General features: G+C 40.0%; 2 protein-coding genes across 2 annotated transcripts; both read right to left on the reverse strand.

Annotated features, from left to right (window-relative positions):
* Nucleotides 1-13,236: 13,236 nt before the first annotated feature.
* Nucleotides 13,237-14,502, reverse strand: LOC141640959 (uncharacterized). Its single transcript, XM_074449638.1, has one exon. The coding sequence runs from the start codon at nucleotides 14,500-14,502 to the stop codon at nucleotides 13,237-13,239; it is 1,266 nt and encodes a 421-aa protein (XP_074305739.1).
* A 183-nt stretch (nucleotides 14,503-14,685) lies between these two features.
* LOC141640960 (uncharacterized) lies at nucleotides 14,686-17,692 on the reverse strand. Its single transcript, XM_074449639.1, has 3 exons — nucleotides 16,514-17,692; nucleotides 15,643-16,395; nucleotides 14,686-15,327 (listed from the first exon to the last, which is right to left on the reverse strand). The coding sequence occupies exons 1-3, from the start codon at nucleotides 17,690-17,692 to the stop codon at nucleotides 14,686-14,688; spliced, it is 2,574 nt and encodes an 857-aa protein (XP_074305740.1).
* Nucleotides 17,693-17,973: the final 281 nt, after the last annotated feature.

Below are 17,973 nucleotides of genomic sequence, written 5' to 3' on the forward strand. Positions count from 1 at the left end.
TACGCTGAAGAAGCCTCAAAGGAGGTTAGCTTTTCAGCTAACCGAGTGGCAATGGCACCACAGCTCAGGTACCGAGAAGTAGAGGAAGCCATCAAGGCAAGAGCAGCACAAACTATGGAAGGAGCATTAAAGACCACTTTCTTGGCCCGCTCCGGATTGAGGTACGACATCAAAAGTAAAACCTCATGGTTATTCAACTTACTGATATCTTTTCGGTCATAGAGGAGGTTTGAAAGAGAACGGAGAAAGATTCTCAAGGTGATGTGCTGAACGTCATTAATCAGCATATTGCTCGCGGTGGGAGCTTGCTTCCCAGTCAAGCAAGGCATTAGGCGGCAGACGCCGCACTCTGCTGGAATGTCGGTGATGGAGTCCTTGGGAGGCTTAGCCAACCCAAGGTGAGAGGCAAACAAATCCATGGTCAACAAGAAGCTGGTATTCATCAATCTAAACTCGACAGTCTGAGCCGCTGGGTCATAGTTAAAGGAACTCATGAATTCTAGGGTAAGAAAAGGGTAAGTGTGCTTCCTCAGCCGGTACAAACCCGTAAACCCCAAGGTCTCGAATATATGACGGACATCCGTCTCTATTTCCAACTCTTCCAACACAGCGGTGTCAATACACTTTGTGGGTCTCATCTTGCGTTTTTGTAAAGCTACAAAATGCTCTCTTTGTTTAAAGTCAACAAAAACAACAGAAGGGTACTCAGAAACTGCGGGTACTACCGGTCCACTAGCCTCCCCCCTTTCAAGTGGATCAACCCTTCCCCGTTTACTCTGACGGGTTCCAAGGTTTAGTCTCGGCATCTGCTTTAGACATAAGTTCAAACAATTTATATAAACATGCAAGCATATACTTCATGTAATTTGGGTTCTATATACTTAGTAAGTCTACTAATTCATCAACCAGTTCCACATTTGAAGCACATAAATCATGTCACCAAACTGGGTTGCTCAGCTAGATACACACCAATTTTCCAATCATTCTCAGCATGTGAAGCACATATTTCACGTTGTTACTTTGGGTATGAAAGTGAGTATACATGTTCATTAGCAGTTTCTACGATTTCATCACACAAGTTCATACTATTACTACTCATAGGGCATAGTGGTGAAAGTAATTATCATGATGGCCGCATATGTTCAGCGAATTTGAATACCCTATCATGCTTCTAAGGGTCGTTCTAGTATATTGCTAATTACATGTTACTAATTCAAGAGAATGAACAATTTATGACAAATTTATATCACCCTTCACTACTATGTAAAACAACTCAATCAAACTTTTCGACGGTCTTTACAAATTTGTGAAAATCGTGGCATGTATTCATCAATCATTGTTTCCATTATCATATTGAAGTTCAATTCATGCTTATATTGTCAATTACACATCAACTTTCTAATTCTAAGTCACGAATTTCCCATAAGGCACTTTTAAGACGGAGTTTTAAGGCGACTTTCTAAGGTGATAATCATCAAAATTCATTCTTCCACATGATGTAAACAATGTTTAGTACTTAATTCCATCATCTAATCAATGTAAAACAATCAAAAATCGTTTTCAATTTTGGAAACCCTAGAAATTTCGGGTTCAACCTATGCAATCCCTACTCTAATTTACAAAGATACAATCACCAACAACCATGAAAAAGAAGGCATATGAATCATATTTCAACAATTAAAAGCATCAAATTGACCATTATAATCGAAAATTTCAGATTATTACTCTATTTTAACACAATTAAAAATAACAAATCACATAAATTAAGAAGAACCACATACCTTGATTGATTAGCAAGATAAAGAAACGAATTAACAAGAAAATCAACCCCAAGAATCACTATTAACCCAAGAGAAAGAGAGGATTTGAGAGGAAATAAGGAATTGAGAGTGGTTTAGGTGTAAAAGTGTCGAGATATAGAGGAAATAGAAGAAGAAATAGAAAGATGAAGGGTTTTAAGAAAACCCGTAGGAATTACTGCACAGTAACCTACTCGATCGAGTGCCTTGGGTACTCGATCGAGTACCACCCTACTCGATCGAGTAGGAGCTAAATCGTCGAGTGTCTGCAGGAATTTTCCCACATTCCGACGTTATAGTCTCCTAACTAGATCGAGTGAGGTCTACTCGGTCTAATACGCACTCGCACTCGGTCAAGTATAGTTAAGTGCCCGATCATAAGTACGAAGTAAGTCGAGAATACCTGCAAAACAACACCACGTGTCGAGTCCAACTAAGTTCGGAATTCGACACTAATTATCGCATTCAATCACGTTTTATAACCGCTGTCACACAAAATACAACTCTCCAACAACTAAAAGACATATCACGTTACGTTATACAAATTACCCAACTCGGTCTACCTGTCACCGAGTTATGTATAAATCTAGCCGTGTCATTTTATTACATTTAAACTTACTTTTCATGCCATTACTAAACTCGTGTTTACATCAACTTGAAACGTATAGTTCACATTAATTCTCCATATTCACTTATCACATAATTATATACTTTGCCATTCACTTAATCAATTATGCCTTACATGTTATTCTAAGCAATCTATTTTGCATAATACAAATATTTCGCAGCGGAAAAATTCCAACTAGCTAATAAAGCATATACACATTACCATATACCGTGATTCGAATTATTACTCATCCATACTATAATTATCATTAATTTTATGACAAACCCCTACATGTTCGCTACTCATATTACACATTCAAATGCACACTTTCACGCATCTCCATGACGTATAATCTCGTCACATAACTCCTAGCTATCCTATAAGCTCACTAATCATCCAACGAGCTTCAATAATCCCGTCACTAATTACCATACTCGGCCCAAACATTACTATCACACCTCTATTAATTCTAACAAAACTTAACCGGAGGTAGCTCCGGCACAATTAACATACATAGCACACATAGACACACGGACTCCACATTCCCATCCCATGTGACTGGCTTAAGTGTCATGGGGCCAAGATTTTGAAATGAGGGCGCCTACTCACCCAAAATCTAGCATCAGCAGGGGCTCCCACTACACATACACCAGGTTCATTTTATTAGACTCTCTACATTCATTATGTTCATTTGTTACAGGTTCCAAAATCGTCGCTCTGATACCACTTTGTAACACCCCCATATCCAGAGGAGCCTTAACTAGGCCTTCCTTAGCATATAAGGGCGTTACCATCTCGGTTGCCCGAGGAAAGCAGTTACCAAACGTCAATAAAAGAACTATTAAGTTATATTACAAGTGATTCAAACCAAAATACAATACAAGGTACAACTCAAAGACTACTCGCTATGACCATCATATCTCGTGAAGACTCATCCCCGCCCGGACTCCAGCTATCCACGACATCAACACCGCTTAAGACCGATTTGCTCACCATAAGGGATCACGGCAGACACATAACAAACAAACAACCACACAAGGTCAGTACTGAGATAAGACAAGACAACTACAAACAACAATACAAACAGTGACACTAGTCCCAACTGCAACCACAACAATCCAACCAAACCTGTCACTGACTGTCCACTGGACCAGCCCTGCCAGTGGGGGACCGCAGCCGTTCCCACCTAAGCCCCGCTCATCGTACGAGCGATAACCCTGCTCATTAATGTGCACATCCCCTTCCGTTGCGGGTTCCACGAAGGGCGAAACTAGGGCGTGAGATCACTCCCGCAAGTGACCCCACTCAGCCGAGAACGCATCTCGAGAACCATCACAACGATCACAACCACAACCACAACACAATACAATTACTACGTCAAGCAACACAATACTATCACAACGACCGACACACTAGACGATCTACAGCAACTGAGTAGGCGAACCTACCTTTACGCATCCGCAACCAATCCATGCCGACAAACACAGCATCCAGCGCACAAGCAAAGCCTATTACCATCATGCAAATATCTATTACTACAAGCAAAACCCTAACTATGGAAACAAAGGCACGGATGATGATTATGACATACCTACTAGGGAGAAACAAGGCAAAAGACCGCTACCCGACTCAAAGGACGCTCTTCTAAGGCACAAGGATCTTCACAAAGGCTTCCATGGAGGTTTTGAGGTGAAGGGAAGGGAAGGAGGCGGCTGAAGGATAGGAGGAAAGTGGCGAAAGTGATTTGCGGATTTAACAAAACGCGATATAAAACCCCGTCACAAAAACCAGGCACTCGATCGAGTACCCAACATACTCGATCGAGTAACCCCCTACTCGATCGAGTGCCCTAGCTACTCGATCGAGTAGCCTCTACTCTATCGAGTACCACTCTTAAAACGCACCCCAAGATGGTCTGGCACACTTCCCTAAGGTTACTCCCGCCCCCAGGGATAGTCAACGCTGGTCAAAGGGATCCCTAAAAGGGCGGGTATTACAGAGTAGCATCCAACGGCTTCTCATTTCCCTTTCCCATATTTCTAAGAGCTTCCATGAGGGCCTCTTGTTGCTTAATCATGCGAGCAACCTCATCAAGAGTCATCTCGGAAGCTTGAATCTGTGCAGGGGTTCTTTTGGGCGGCATTTTGAGCTGATAAGAAACAAGGAAACGTAAGCACAAAAGCCAACGGCTCAAAATGTAAAAATCTCCCGCCAAAAGAACACTCGGCCGAGTATGGCTCTACTCGGTCGAGTAACGACTACTCGGTCGAGTACTCCGGGTACTCGGTCGAGTTGCCGACTCCAGTAGCCAATCTAAATTACCCAGAAATCATACTCGATCAAGTATACACGACACTCGGCCGAGTAGACACTACTCGGTCGAGTACTCTTATTTACTCGGTCAAGTAAACACAAACAGTAGCTATTGCTACTCACTGTAAAACTACACTCGGTCGAGTGCTTGGTTACTCGGTCGAGCACCCCGTACTCGATCGAGTACCTGCCCTGCTCGGCCGAGCCATACCAAAGACGGGTTAAAACAGTATAAAGTCCCCTATCATGCTTTCTATCCCCTCATCAAACACATAACAACAGAAACTAAAATGCCACTTTATAAACACATAGCCATACCATTCATTCCCAGGTGAATCCAATACACCAAAATCCACATACTCATTATTTCTACTACTTTTCCAAATCACCAAACTTACGAATTCCACATGTAAACTTCCAGCCATCACTTATTATCAACATGAATCATCATAAGCATGCACATTCAAGATACAACACTCAACATTGTTCCCCATGTGACCGGCTCAAGTTAATAAGGGCCAAATTGCGACTCCGGGACGTCTCCCGAGTCTTTGCGGTAGCTCCAAACAACTATCCCCGGGTTCATTTTATTTAGACTCCCTAAGTTCATTAGGTTCATTTGTTTAGGTGCCGGAATCTTCGGCTCTGATACCACTTTGTAACACCCCCTCATACCAAGGCGCCTTACCAGGACCACCCTACCATGAAAGTGTGTTACCATCTCGGTTACCCGAGGTTAGTAAATATCAAAAGCGTCTGAACAAAGCACATTTATTAAAGTACTAATGATATAAAGTTTACATCAAAACCAAATCCCAAACTGATCCAACGAAAAATATAAATAAATGTCTAACAACTAAAAATCATAACTACGACTCGAACAGTGATGCTACGACTGATGATGACAATTCCCCCATGACTGTCCCAAGCTCACCAAAAGCAATACGTGTCAAGTCTGCTCACCATCCCCGAATGGATCACCGCATGTTATCAAAACAACAACACGGGGTCAGTATTACTCAATCAATGTAAGGCAAACAACACGGTAACCAGCTGATCATCCACACTCCCCGGTCTCCCGATCTCACATAGTAACCGACTACACACCGAAGTGTGTAGCCCTGCCAGATTACCCATCGCAACAGGTAATCCATGCCGCCAGTGGGTGACCGCAGCCGATCCCACCAAGTCCAGCTCAACAACGAGCGACTAAAACAAATCCATGTCCCTTAATGTGCACATCCCCTCCCGTGGCGGGTTACACAGGGCGAACTAGAGTGTGAAGCCACTCCCGCAAGTGAGTCCACCACAATTAAATCACACAGCATCACAGCTATCACAACCTCTCCACACCAACACCATCACCACAACGCCCATACTCCGATGATCAGCAGTTAACAATAATCACAAAACAATCATGCCTTAACATTTAACAGTAAAACTGAGTAGGAAACCCTACCTTAGCAATCAACAGTAGAATGTAGATCAGATAATCAGAAAGGCTCCTCTACGAAGTCTTCTCCTATACAATAATCACATAACACAATTACATAAAGAACCATCCCCCTTTTATTCCCTAATTCCAACATACAGTAGTCCCAATAAAACATAAATGACATAGGAAATGAACTTACCAACAGTAGAATGTGAGATTGCACGTAAAGGTCGCAATGATTGCACACACACGAGATTAGAGGATGATTAGGGAGTGATTAGAGAGTAATTAAGGTAATCGTAAAAATGATTAGGGTTAAAACGATGATTTAGAAACTGACGGTAAATATAAAATAACCCTAAACACTCCCGCATCAAACCGCTAAAATAACACTCGCCAGACCGGATACTCGGTCGAGTAAAGCTATACTCGGCCGAGTATCCTCTACTCGGTCGAGTATTCCCATACTCGGCCGAGTTTTCATCGGCAGAATTAAAACAGACCCCACAATTAACACTACTCGGCCGAGTAGGCTCTACTCGATCGAGTATGCAACTTAATAAAATCCGTTGTATTACAAATCCAACATCAAAAGCGCCGCGTTGTCCGACAACGTGCTCACTTACTTGACCGATGCTCCTCCTATCGAGCTCGGTCCAAGGGCTTCATCGGCGGTACGGACCGCCTATGATGACCATGTGAGGATGACGAATGATATAAAAAATGTGTTGATATGGTCGATGTCCCCAAAGCTCAAGCTTTCATGCATTTCTTTAAATGCGTACGAGATATTCACTCGTATAATTACAATGTTTTCACAAACATCTAAAGTCCGTCAATACGATGCGGCGGCACGCTTCTTTGAAGCTAAGCTTGAGAGGGGCCAAAAGGTTGATCCTCGTGTACTCAAAATGGTCGAATATGTTGACATCCTAGAGCGTCTAGGGTGTAAGATTCCTAAGACTCTTGTGGTGGATCGTATCCTCCACTAACTTCCCACCAAGTTTGCCTACTTTAGGGTAAACTACAACATGAATGACATGGATAAGAGTTATCATGAAATTCATGCACTCCTCACCCAAGCGGAGAGGGATATGGAAGCTAGTGGGAGTGAAAAAGAGGATGTTCTAACCATGAAGTTAAAGAACATGTCCCTTGGAGTTAAGAAAGGAAAAAGGAAGGAAAAGTCCCAATTCAAGAAATCGTCAAAGAAACATGACAAGGGAAAGGGGAAGGCCGTTGAGAATGGCAATCCCAAGGCAAAAATTGTTAAACTCTCCGAGGCCGAATGTTTCCATTGTAATGGGAAGGGGCATTATAGGAGGAGTTGTCCCAAATACTTTGAGGATCTCAAGAAAGGGCGTGTTACGCCTATTGGTATGATTTCCTTTCTCTATGTGATAGACGTTAATTATGTTCGCACTTACACTTGGGTACTTGATACCGGATATGGCTTTCACCTTTGTAATCATTTGCAGGGTTTAAGGGACGTGCGAGCACTAGCAAAAGGTGATGTCGATCTCCGCATGGGCAATGGAGCTAGAGTAGCGGCCGTTTCCGTGGGGACCTATGTGCTCACTTTAGCTAGTGGTCTAGAGTTGTATTTAAATAAGTGTTATTTTGTACCAACTTTAATTAAGAACATCATCTCCAATTCCGCGTTAGACGCGGAAGGCTTTTGTTTTATGAATAAGGACAATAGTTTTACTTTTTCATTAAATGATGTGGTTTATGGCAAGAACATTTCAATAGGAGGCATTTATGTTTTAAATGATGTTAATGACGTTTATCATGTGGAAACTAAAAAGCTCAAAACGGGTGATCCAAACGAATCCTACCTTTGGCATAGTCGTTTAGGACACATAAACGAAAGACGCATTAAGAAACTTGTTTCATCAAAAGTGCTCAAACCATTTGGTTTCAAATCTTATGGTATATGCGAGTCTTGCCTTTTAGGCAAGATGACTCGTGCACCTTTTGCGGGAAAAGGGACACGAGCTAGTGAGGTTTTGGCTCTCATACATACGGATGTGTGTGGACCATTAACCATCACCACTAGAGGAGGTTTTCACTACTTCATTACTTTTACTGATGACTTAAGTAGATATGGGTATGTCTACTTAATGAACAACAAGAGTGAAGCTTTTGACAAGTTCAAAGAGTTTCAAACTGAAGTAGAGAACCAATTGGATAAAAAGATTAAGACCCTACGATCCGATCGTGGTGGTGAATATCTAAATTCTGAATTTGATTCACACCTAAAAGATTGTGGTATAGTATCACAATGGACTCCTCCTGGCACACCACAACTAAATGGTGTGGCTTAAAAGAGAAACCGAACTTTATTAGACATGGTTCGGTCTATGATGAGTCTAACTGAGCTTCCTGATTCGTTTTGGGGTTTTGCCCTCTTGTCTGCAATATTTTTACTAAATCGAAGCCTGACTAAAGCAGCCGATAAGACTCCATATGAGATATGGACAGGGAAAGTCCCTTATTTATCATTCATGCGTATTTGGGGTTGCGAAGCGTATGTCAAGATCAAGTCTGACAATAAGCTTGCACCCAGGTCTGACAAATTTCTCTTTGTAGGATATCCAAGGTAAACACGTGGCTATTACTTCTACATTAAACACTAGAAAAAAGTGTTTGTGGCTTGTGATGTTGTCTTCCTAGAAAAGGATTTTATTTCTAGGAGACAGAGTGGGAGAAAATTTGAACTTGATGAAGTTCGAGAGCCACAAACCGAGAATGAGGTAGAGGAGAACGTGGAGGATAGCGTTCCCTCTTCCTCTGAAACGGTAATTGTTCCTAGAAAGTCAAGTAGGATTTCTAATCCACCTGACCGCTACCTTGGTAACATCGAAGAGGATGGTGTTTTGTTACTTTTGGAAAGTGATGAACCCACTACCTACAAATCGGCCATGTCTAGTCCCAACTCCTCGCTTTGGCTAGAAGCCATGCGGTCCGAAATGGATTCCATGTACGAGAACCAAGTATGGGACTTGGTGGATTTACCTGAGGGAGTGCGACCCCTTCAGTGTAAATGGATATATAAAATTAAGCTCAGCGTGGATAAACATGTAGATGTTTACAAAGCTAGATTGGTGGCAAAAGGTTTCACCCAAGTTCATGGTTTACACTATGACGAAACTTTCGCTCCAGTCGCTATGCTTCAGTCCATTAGGATAATCTTAGCGGTTGTCGCATTTCATGATTATGAGATTTGGCAAATGGATGTCAAAACCGCCTTCTTGAATGGGATTCTAGAAGAAGAAGTGTACATGATACAACCTGAAGGTTTTGTGGATACATCTAACCCTAAGAAGGTGTGTAAGCTCAAGAAGTCCATCTATGGTCTTAAGCAAGCATCTAGGAGTTAGAATCATCGCTTTGATCATGTTATTAAATAATACGGTTTCACTAGAAGTGTGGAAGAACCGTGTTTATACATGAAGTTTAGTGGGAGTAAGGTTGCATTCCTTATCCTATATGTGGATGACATATTGCTCATCAGGAATGATATTCCATCGCTCACTTCCGTTAAGGAGTGGCTAGGAAAACACTTCCAGATGAAGGACTTGAGAGAGGCACAATGAATCTTGGGTATCCGGATCTATAGGGATATGTCCAAAAGGATACTAGCATTGAGTCAAGAAGCTTATATTGACAAAGTTCTTGACCGGTTCAATATGAAAGACTCCAAGAGAGGATTTCTACCTATGGGCCAAGGGATTACTTTGAGCAAGTCACAGTCTCCCTCCACCCCTAAGGAGATAGAACACATGAAGACCGTCCCTTATGCTTCCGTTGTTGGGTCTATCATGTATGCTATGATTTGCACTCGTCCCGATATTGCGTATGCCTTGAGCATGATAAGTCGTTATCAAGCCAAGCTTGGTGAGAGTCACTGGATAGCCGTAAAGAACATCCTTAAGTACTTGAGAAGGACTAAAGATTCGTTCTTAGTGTTTGGAGGAGAAACTGAGTTGCGTGGAAGAGATTACACGGAAGAAAGTTTCCAAACCGATCGGGATGGTATGAAATCCCAATCCGGCTATGTTTTTATGCTAAATGGAGGAGCCGTTTGCTGGAAAAGCTTCAAGCAAAGCGTTACTGCGGATTCTACAACAGAGGCTGAGTACCTTGCAGCGTCTGAGGCTGCAAAGGAAGCTGTTTGGATTAGGCAATTCATGGAGGGACTATGAGTAGTCCATTCCGCCGAAGATCCTATCAATCTATATTGTGATAACAGTGGAGCTATTTTTCAAGCCAAAGAGCCGAAGTCTAGTAACAAATCTAGACACATTGAAAGGAAATACCATGTAATTAGAGATTATGTGGAAAGGAAGGAAATTGACATTTGTAAGGTTGGGACATATGATAATATTGCTGATCCTTTAACCAAGCCTTTATCAAAGGCTAAGCATGATGGTCATGTCGTCGCAATGGGATTGAGACGAGTACCATATTTTCTTTAGATTATGGATATGTAATAATTGGATAGTGTATCTCTTATTTTATATATATGATAATCTCATTCATTGTTTTTGCATTTATTTTTGAATCTTTTATTTAGTATGACTAAATTTTTAATACCTTGTTTATCTGAATAAGTTGTGGAGACAATGTTGAACACTATTCAAGTGAATAAGATGGACATTGTATTTTGTCCCTAATCACTTTATGAGGTGACTTCTCGGAGTGACTAGATTGTAAGTCGATTGATGGTTGTTCAACACCATAAGGTCATACGTGATGACTAATCGATTACATAGGCAGAGTGTGTGACGCTTTGCTAGACAGTGACCATTTAGAGAGTCCCTAAGTTCTATTATAGACGCATGGTCGTGGCAGGGATCTCTAAGATGTTCCTATCAGTCGATTCTTTTGACTGGAGACTATTATCCAAGTCAATGCAGTTTCTGAGTGACTTTGGTTTTTGTCCTAGGTAATGCCGTGAAAGGAGGCCAAAAGGACATCTTCTGAGTCATGATGAGCTCTATTGGGCAAATATAGATAGGGCATACAGGAATTGTCCACCCACGTTGGGTAACTATAACTCTAGGCCACTCGAGGAGTTAATGACTACAAATGCGTGGCCACGCTCGGAAGTAATCTGTGAGAGATTTTTCCGGTCAGGTAGTCACACTCCCGATCGAGAAAACCACTCGTGATATGTTCATGTGCAAGTGCGACCTGAAAGACACCTTGCATTAAGTGGGAGTTTAATACAGACAAGAGAATTGGTAGCGCACACCTTGTGTCGGACAAGTAGGAGATTGTTTTTTTTTTTTTTTGAGGAAAGACAAGTAGGAGATTGTTGGAGTTAGTGTCCTCCACAATAGTGCGTTTACATAATAAATCTCATTAAAGGAATATCATCAGATATTTAATTATTTGATCCTCGTCAGTTGATTAACGTAAATCGATAACAGTTGGCTGACTAGAGTTTGACGTTATTGTCGTGAGACGGCGGTGATCAACTGACCCCTTTCGGTCACACCTATAGGATCGAACCCAAATTGATAACTAATTAATTGTATGAGATACAATTTATTTAGTCCCTTGATTTATAGACTAAAAGGTTAGTCGATTATTTTTAGAGAGATTTCGAGTTGCGAACTCGAGGAGCGGCAGTTATTATTTAATTATGCGATAATTACCTAATAAATTTTATGAGACGGGTTTTAGTCAATTAATTGTTAATTCAATAAAATAGTACTAATTGATTAATGTGATTAATATTAGTACATAAAATAATATGTGTAGCAGTACACGTATATTTACGGAGTGATTGGACGAAATTAATCGAGAAATATTTAAACATCAAACGATGTTTAAATAATATTTACACGTATTTGTGCGACAAATATCAGAACCAAAATGGACCCGTAAATGGGACATTGGACCGTATAAATGTAGTGTAGTGGGTGATTATAATCATTTTCACTTTTCTTATTTTTCTTCCATAACATGTCATGTGATCATTATGTATGTCATAATGTAGTGGACAAAAAATTAAGGAAAAACACTCCCTCACTCCACCCGCCACTTTCCCCTCCTATATACTCCATCTTATGTTCATTTTTACACTACTTCACTTGTGCATTTTGCATGTGTAAAAATTGGTACTTCTCTCTAAAATAATAAAAGCTTTTCCTAAGATTAGTTAGTAAACAAAATAAATATTTACTAAGATTGTTAGTATTATTTACATATTATCAAGGGTTAATTTTACAAGTATCTAGTTAATACTTGTAAGATAATTTTTGTGTGTAGTTCTTGGGTGCAACTTGAAGGAGACTTTCTTGTTAAAGGTTTTTCTAGGAGGATAATCCATCTTCATTTAGCTCAAGAACAAACTAGAAAGGTGATCTAGTTTGTGCCCATATTACCATATAAATCTATGTAAGGAAATTGTTTTTCCTTAACTTTCATTTTTATGCTTTTATATTTGCAGGCATGTTACATAGATCACTAAAATGATAAATTATGAGATAATTTATTTTTTATTAGAGAGTCTAATAGGGTTCTATGATCTTACATGCAGTACTTTAGTGAAATGATAAAGTTGTGGCTTATTTTATGCTTTTTGTTTCTAAATACACAAGTTCTTACGGTTCGCACCGTAAAATAGTTAAATGCACAGATCCTGATTCTATGTTATATATATATATATATAATATATATATATATATATATATATATATATATATATATATATATATATATATATATATATATATATATATATATATATATATATATAATCGTCAGGATTCCGTGCAAAATGAAATAGGGTGCGAACTGTACTAACTAAGAAGAACCATTAAATTGACTTAAGTGATGGAGCAGATTTTTTTTTTTTTTTTTTTGTAATGTGAGTATATTATATATCATAACAAATCAAATAATTACAAGAGGTTCTGGGATCGAATCCCAATACAAGCAAATCATATCACTCCCATACTTTGCAGCCAAATGAGGACAGTCTGGTCATCAACTGCCCTGCATTTCGATTTAGCTCTTCTCCTAATATCCTCCTCTATTCGAGCAGCAACTATCTCAGGTCTTAACAGCTAGTCATTAATCCTAGCATTATTTCTTTGATACCAAATGGAATAGTTGAAGGCATTGAACATGGCAACCTTGATCTTCCACTGTATATTATTCCTGCTGACTGCAATCAAGTTGTTCACAGTAGGGAAAGAGCCACCATACCATTGTACCAGATGGGACTGAACTCTAACAGTATACACACAGTTTGTGAACAGGTGCTCCACAGTTTCAAGCTGTCTCTGACAAAGTATACACAGATCATCTGCACAGCAACCAAACCTGTATAATTTACTCTTCAGATTCATTCCTTCATGTATTCTAAGCCAGGTAGTCATAGAGTGTTTTGGGATGTTCCAGTTGTTCCACACAAGAGCAGTCCAGTCAGGGGTATCATGAGCAGGAGATAGCCAGTCATATCCACCCTTGATAGAGTATCCTTTAGGACTCACGGTCCAGATATTGTCTGTATACCCAATTTTGAGCTTATATTTCACTTTACAAATAGTCTTCCATACCCAGGTTGAATAAGTAGGAGGTGAGTAGCTATGCCAATCTTGATTCTTGATATACACATCATTAATCCATTTAATCCAAAGCCTATCAGCTTTGCAATAGATCCAGTTAACCAACTTACCCACTGTGGCAATATTCCAGACATCAGCTTTCTTAATCCCCAACCCACCTTCCTTTTTAGGCAAGGTAACCTTATCCCAGGCTACAAGAAGAACCCTGTGGTAGTCAGGGGAACCATCCCACAGATAATTCCTGCAAATAGCCATAATATGGTTGATGATGCTCTTAGGAATAAAGAACATTTGAGCCCAATAATTTTGAAGAGTATTGAGAACAGCATTGATGAGAGTAATCCTGCCAACATAAGAAAGTTTTTTTGTTCCCAATCCTCTAATCCTAGCTGCCATCTTTTCAGTTAATGTAGAGCATTCCAGCTTGGTAAGCCTACCAGCTTTAATAGGCACTCCCAAGTACTTGAAGGGCATGGTGCCTTCCCTGAAGCTAATCACCAATTTTATACCTTCTCTAATGTCTTCAGTAACTCCATTAAAGAATATTTCAGACTTAGCATTATTCATAGCCAGGCCTGAAGCCTTAGAGAAAGAGGAGAAAGCTCTCATGAGAAGCCAAATAGACCGAGGCTTACCCTTGCAAAAAAGAAGCAAATCATCTGCAAACATAAGATGAGTAAGCTTCAGATTCTTGCAAAGAGGGTGATACTGGAATGGCCATCTGTCAGTGGAAAATTTAATCAGTCTGGTTAAATACTCCATGCAGATAGTGAACAAAAGTGGAGAGATAGGGTCTCCCTGCCTGAGACCCCTTTGTCGTTTAAATTAACCAAAGTTATTTCCATTCAGGGACAGGGTAAAGGAGCTAGACCTTACACATTGCATCACCAACTGAATAAAGTGAGGTGAAAACTTGAGACCATGAAACATTTGTTCAACAAAATCTCACTCAACCGTATCATAGGCTTTTTGCAAGTCTATTTTGAACAGGTATCTTAGAGTGACTGCTTTCCTTGCATACAGATTGATAATATCCTGACAGATAAGGACATTTTCAACGATAGACCTGCCTTTAATAAAGGCTCCTTGGTTCTCATGAATATCAGGTAAAACCAGGGCTAGTCTATTGCACAACAATTTTGAAATCACTTTGTAAACCAGATTGCAGCATGCTATTGGTCTGAAATGGCTAACAGCAGTAGGTCTGTCACATTTTGGAATAAGAGTTATGTTGGTAGTATTTATCTGAGTGAGCGGACAACCAGTATCAAAGAAATCCATTATTGCATTACAAACTTCATCCCCAACAATGTCCCATAAGTCCCTGAAGAATCCACTAGTGTAACCATCAGGCCCTGGTGCTTTGTCAATAGGAATAGAGAACACTACCCCTTTAATTTCCTCCTTAGTGACAGGAGCTAATAAGGAAATAGTATGGTTCTCATTACAATAGGATCCTGTTTGCAGCACCTCACTTCTTACATGTTCAGTCCCCTTCTTGCTACCCAACAATCCCTGATTGAAATTCAAAAAAGCTTCTTGAATACTGACTGTATCAGTACAGAGTTTGCCAGTCTGATCTTCAATCTGTACAATATTATTTCTCAAGCACCTTTTCTTAATGACATTATGGAAATAGGCTGTATTGCTGTCTCCCTCATCTAGCCATTGAGTCTTTGTGTACTACTGTAGGAAACTGTCCCTTGCTTTAGACTAGTATTTCACCTCATCAAGAGCCTTCAATTCTAGAGCAATAAGGTCAGGTCTGTCATAATTGTCCTAGAGCTGCAGCTGAATATCCTCAAGGGTAATAATAGCTTGACTGGCTTTGAGTTCTACATCAGAGAAACAATCTTTATTAAGTCTTTTGAGTTCACCCTTAAGAGCTTTCAATTACTTAACCACACCAAACATCTTTGTACCACTTATCTGTTGACTCCATGTATTTTTTACAGTCTCTAGAAAATCAGGAGCACCACTCCACATGTTAAAGTATTTGAAACTAGTAGATCTCCTACTATCGAATCTAATATTCCTGACAATACAAGGAGTATGGTCCATAAGCCCCCCAGGATGGAAATGAGCATGCATATCTGGAAACTCATCTATCCATTCTTGGTTGACCAAAAATCTATCTAGTCTGCTATATTTCCTGTGGTTAGATTCCTGCTTATTTGTCCAAGTGAAGAAAGCTCCAGTTGTAGGTATATCAATCATACCACAAGCAGACAAACAATCAATAAAAGCATCCATGTCCTCCTGTTTAGAAGCAGCTCCCAATATTTCATCAGAGGAAATGACAGTGTTGAAATCACCAGCCAAAGCCCAAGGAACAGCACAATGACTAGCAATAGACCTCAACTTATCCCATAAATCCAGTCTCTCAGAGCCCTCATTAAAAACATAAACAATAGTGATGAAGAAAACTTTCTTAGTTGTTTTAATAATAATTTTGGAATGAATAAATTGAGGATCATATTGAATAATATGAACTTCAAAAATGTTAAGTGGCCATAATAACCAGACCCTTCCTCCTTTATGCAAGCTGCAATTGGTTGTGACACTCCACCCCTCAAGCATATTATGAGCTATATTTCCTACATTAACACCATTTATTTTTGTTTCTAAAAGACCAAATAAACAAGCTTCATTATTCTGAATAAAACTTTTAACAATTTTTTGTTTATTCAAACTATTCATGCCACGAACATTCCAGAACCCTATATTATTCATTATTATTAATAGTATTATTAGGGTCACCAATATCCACTACCTGATTCTCCAATATTGTAATTTCCTCATCTATAACATCTTCTACCTGAGTACTCTCATCATTACCAGCATCAGGAGGTTCAGATGCAGATACAGGGGGACCTGCAGCAGCAACTGGTTCAGGAGTTGAATTTTCAAGCAGACGAGGGGTTGTCAGAGCAGGGAACTCTTTATCAGATACAGTAGGGTTAGTCACATTGGCCTTAGGAATAGGTCTCCAAACTCTTTTAACACTAGGCCTGGACTGAGTAATCCTATGCTGATCTTTCCTGTAATTCTGATTTTCATGCCCTAATCCCTTGCATTTTTCACACAAGATTGGTTTCCATTCATATTCAATTTTTAGCTGGACAATCTTTCCATACTCATCTCGAAATTTAACTGATGAGGGGAAGGCTTGCCTTACCTTCAATTCAATCATTGTCCTAGCAAACCCCAGTCTAGTTTTCTCCATAGTTGCAGCATCATACTTCACATAAGGGCCAACAAGTCCAGCAATGGAAGGTAAACATGTACCCCAAAACTTGAGAGGCAGGCCATGTATACGAATCCATGCAGGAATAACTTTCACTTCTTCCGTCAAAAGATCAACATCCTCTTGCCAGGGCTTAACAATCAAGGACTTGTTATCAAACATATGATATCCTGCATTCAAAACCTCCTCCTTATCCTTCATCTCCTTAAATCTTACCGAAAAAATACCATTTGGTAAAAAGGAAATCTTGTCAATACCATGACGTACCCAAATTCTGTGCACATACCTCTGCAAAAACTCCCAATGAGGGTTTGCTCCAAGAACAAAGCAGTAAACAGCCTGATTCCAGTAAGCAATTTCTTCACTTACATCTTCTGTGGGGAATTGCAGCAAATCCTCCATAGCAGTCTCATTAATCTCTTCACTACTCTCTTCTGTCTCAACTACTATTGAATGTTTACTTGTCTTTTTACCCCTCTTTGTCACCCATTGTATGTTGCCATCTGGATTCTCCTCATCCTCAAAGGACAAGCCAGGAATCGAGTTAACTTCATGCATGGGCTTAGTACGTAAAAATTCATCTTCTTCTGGTCCTTGCTTCTTCTCACACCCAATCCTCCTGTCACACCCTTTCTCATTACTACTACTACTACTACTACTTTTATTATGTTTTTTTGGTGATTTTGATGAAGAAAAACGAGCCATAATCAAGGAAATTAATGCCCTAGATGCAGCTGAGCAATCGCTTTTTCAGTCGGCATTAGGGTTTTTCTCGAGTTTGTTCTCAATTTACTCACACTCTCATATGGCATATTCTCTCTCCCCATTTCATCTCAACGTCACCCCACCCGACATCTGTCACCGCCGGCGACGGATGACACGACCGACAACAACCCACTCCCCTTGTGGCCCTCATAAGCTATTACCACATCAATCTTCGAAACTTTCTCGAAGCTTCTCGTTTCAATCATTTGTTTAGATTTCGC

Source organism: Silene latifolia, chromosome 2 (genome assembly GCF_048544455.1).
Source record: "Silene latifolia isolate original U9 population chromosome 2, ASM4854445v1, whole genome shotgun sequence".
Classification (NCBI taxonomy): Eukaryota; Viridiplantae; Streptophyta; class Magnoliopsida; order Caryophyllales; family Caryophyllaceae; genus Silene; species Silene latifolia.

Bases quoted from the DNA above. Each gene is read 5' to 3' on its own strand.
- LOC141640959 (XM_074449638.1), bottom strand. From the start codon at position 14,502: ATGGAGTATTTAACCAGACTGATTAAATTTTCCACTGACAGATGGCCA.
- LOC141640960 (XM_074449639.1), bottom strand. From the start codon at position 17,692: ATGGCTCGTTTTTCTTCATCAAAATCACCAAAAAAACATAATAAAAGT. The intron at 16,396-16,513 runs GTAGTGGATATT...AGTTTTATTCAG, and splicing joins TTACAATATTGGAGAATCAG to AATAATGAAGCTTGTTTATT. The intron at 15,328-15,642 runs GTTAAGTAATTG...AATATTGTACAG, and splicing joins GTACAAAGATGTTTGGTGTG to ATTGAAGATCAGACTGGCAA.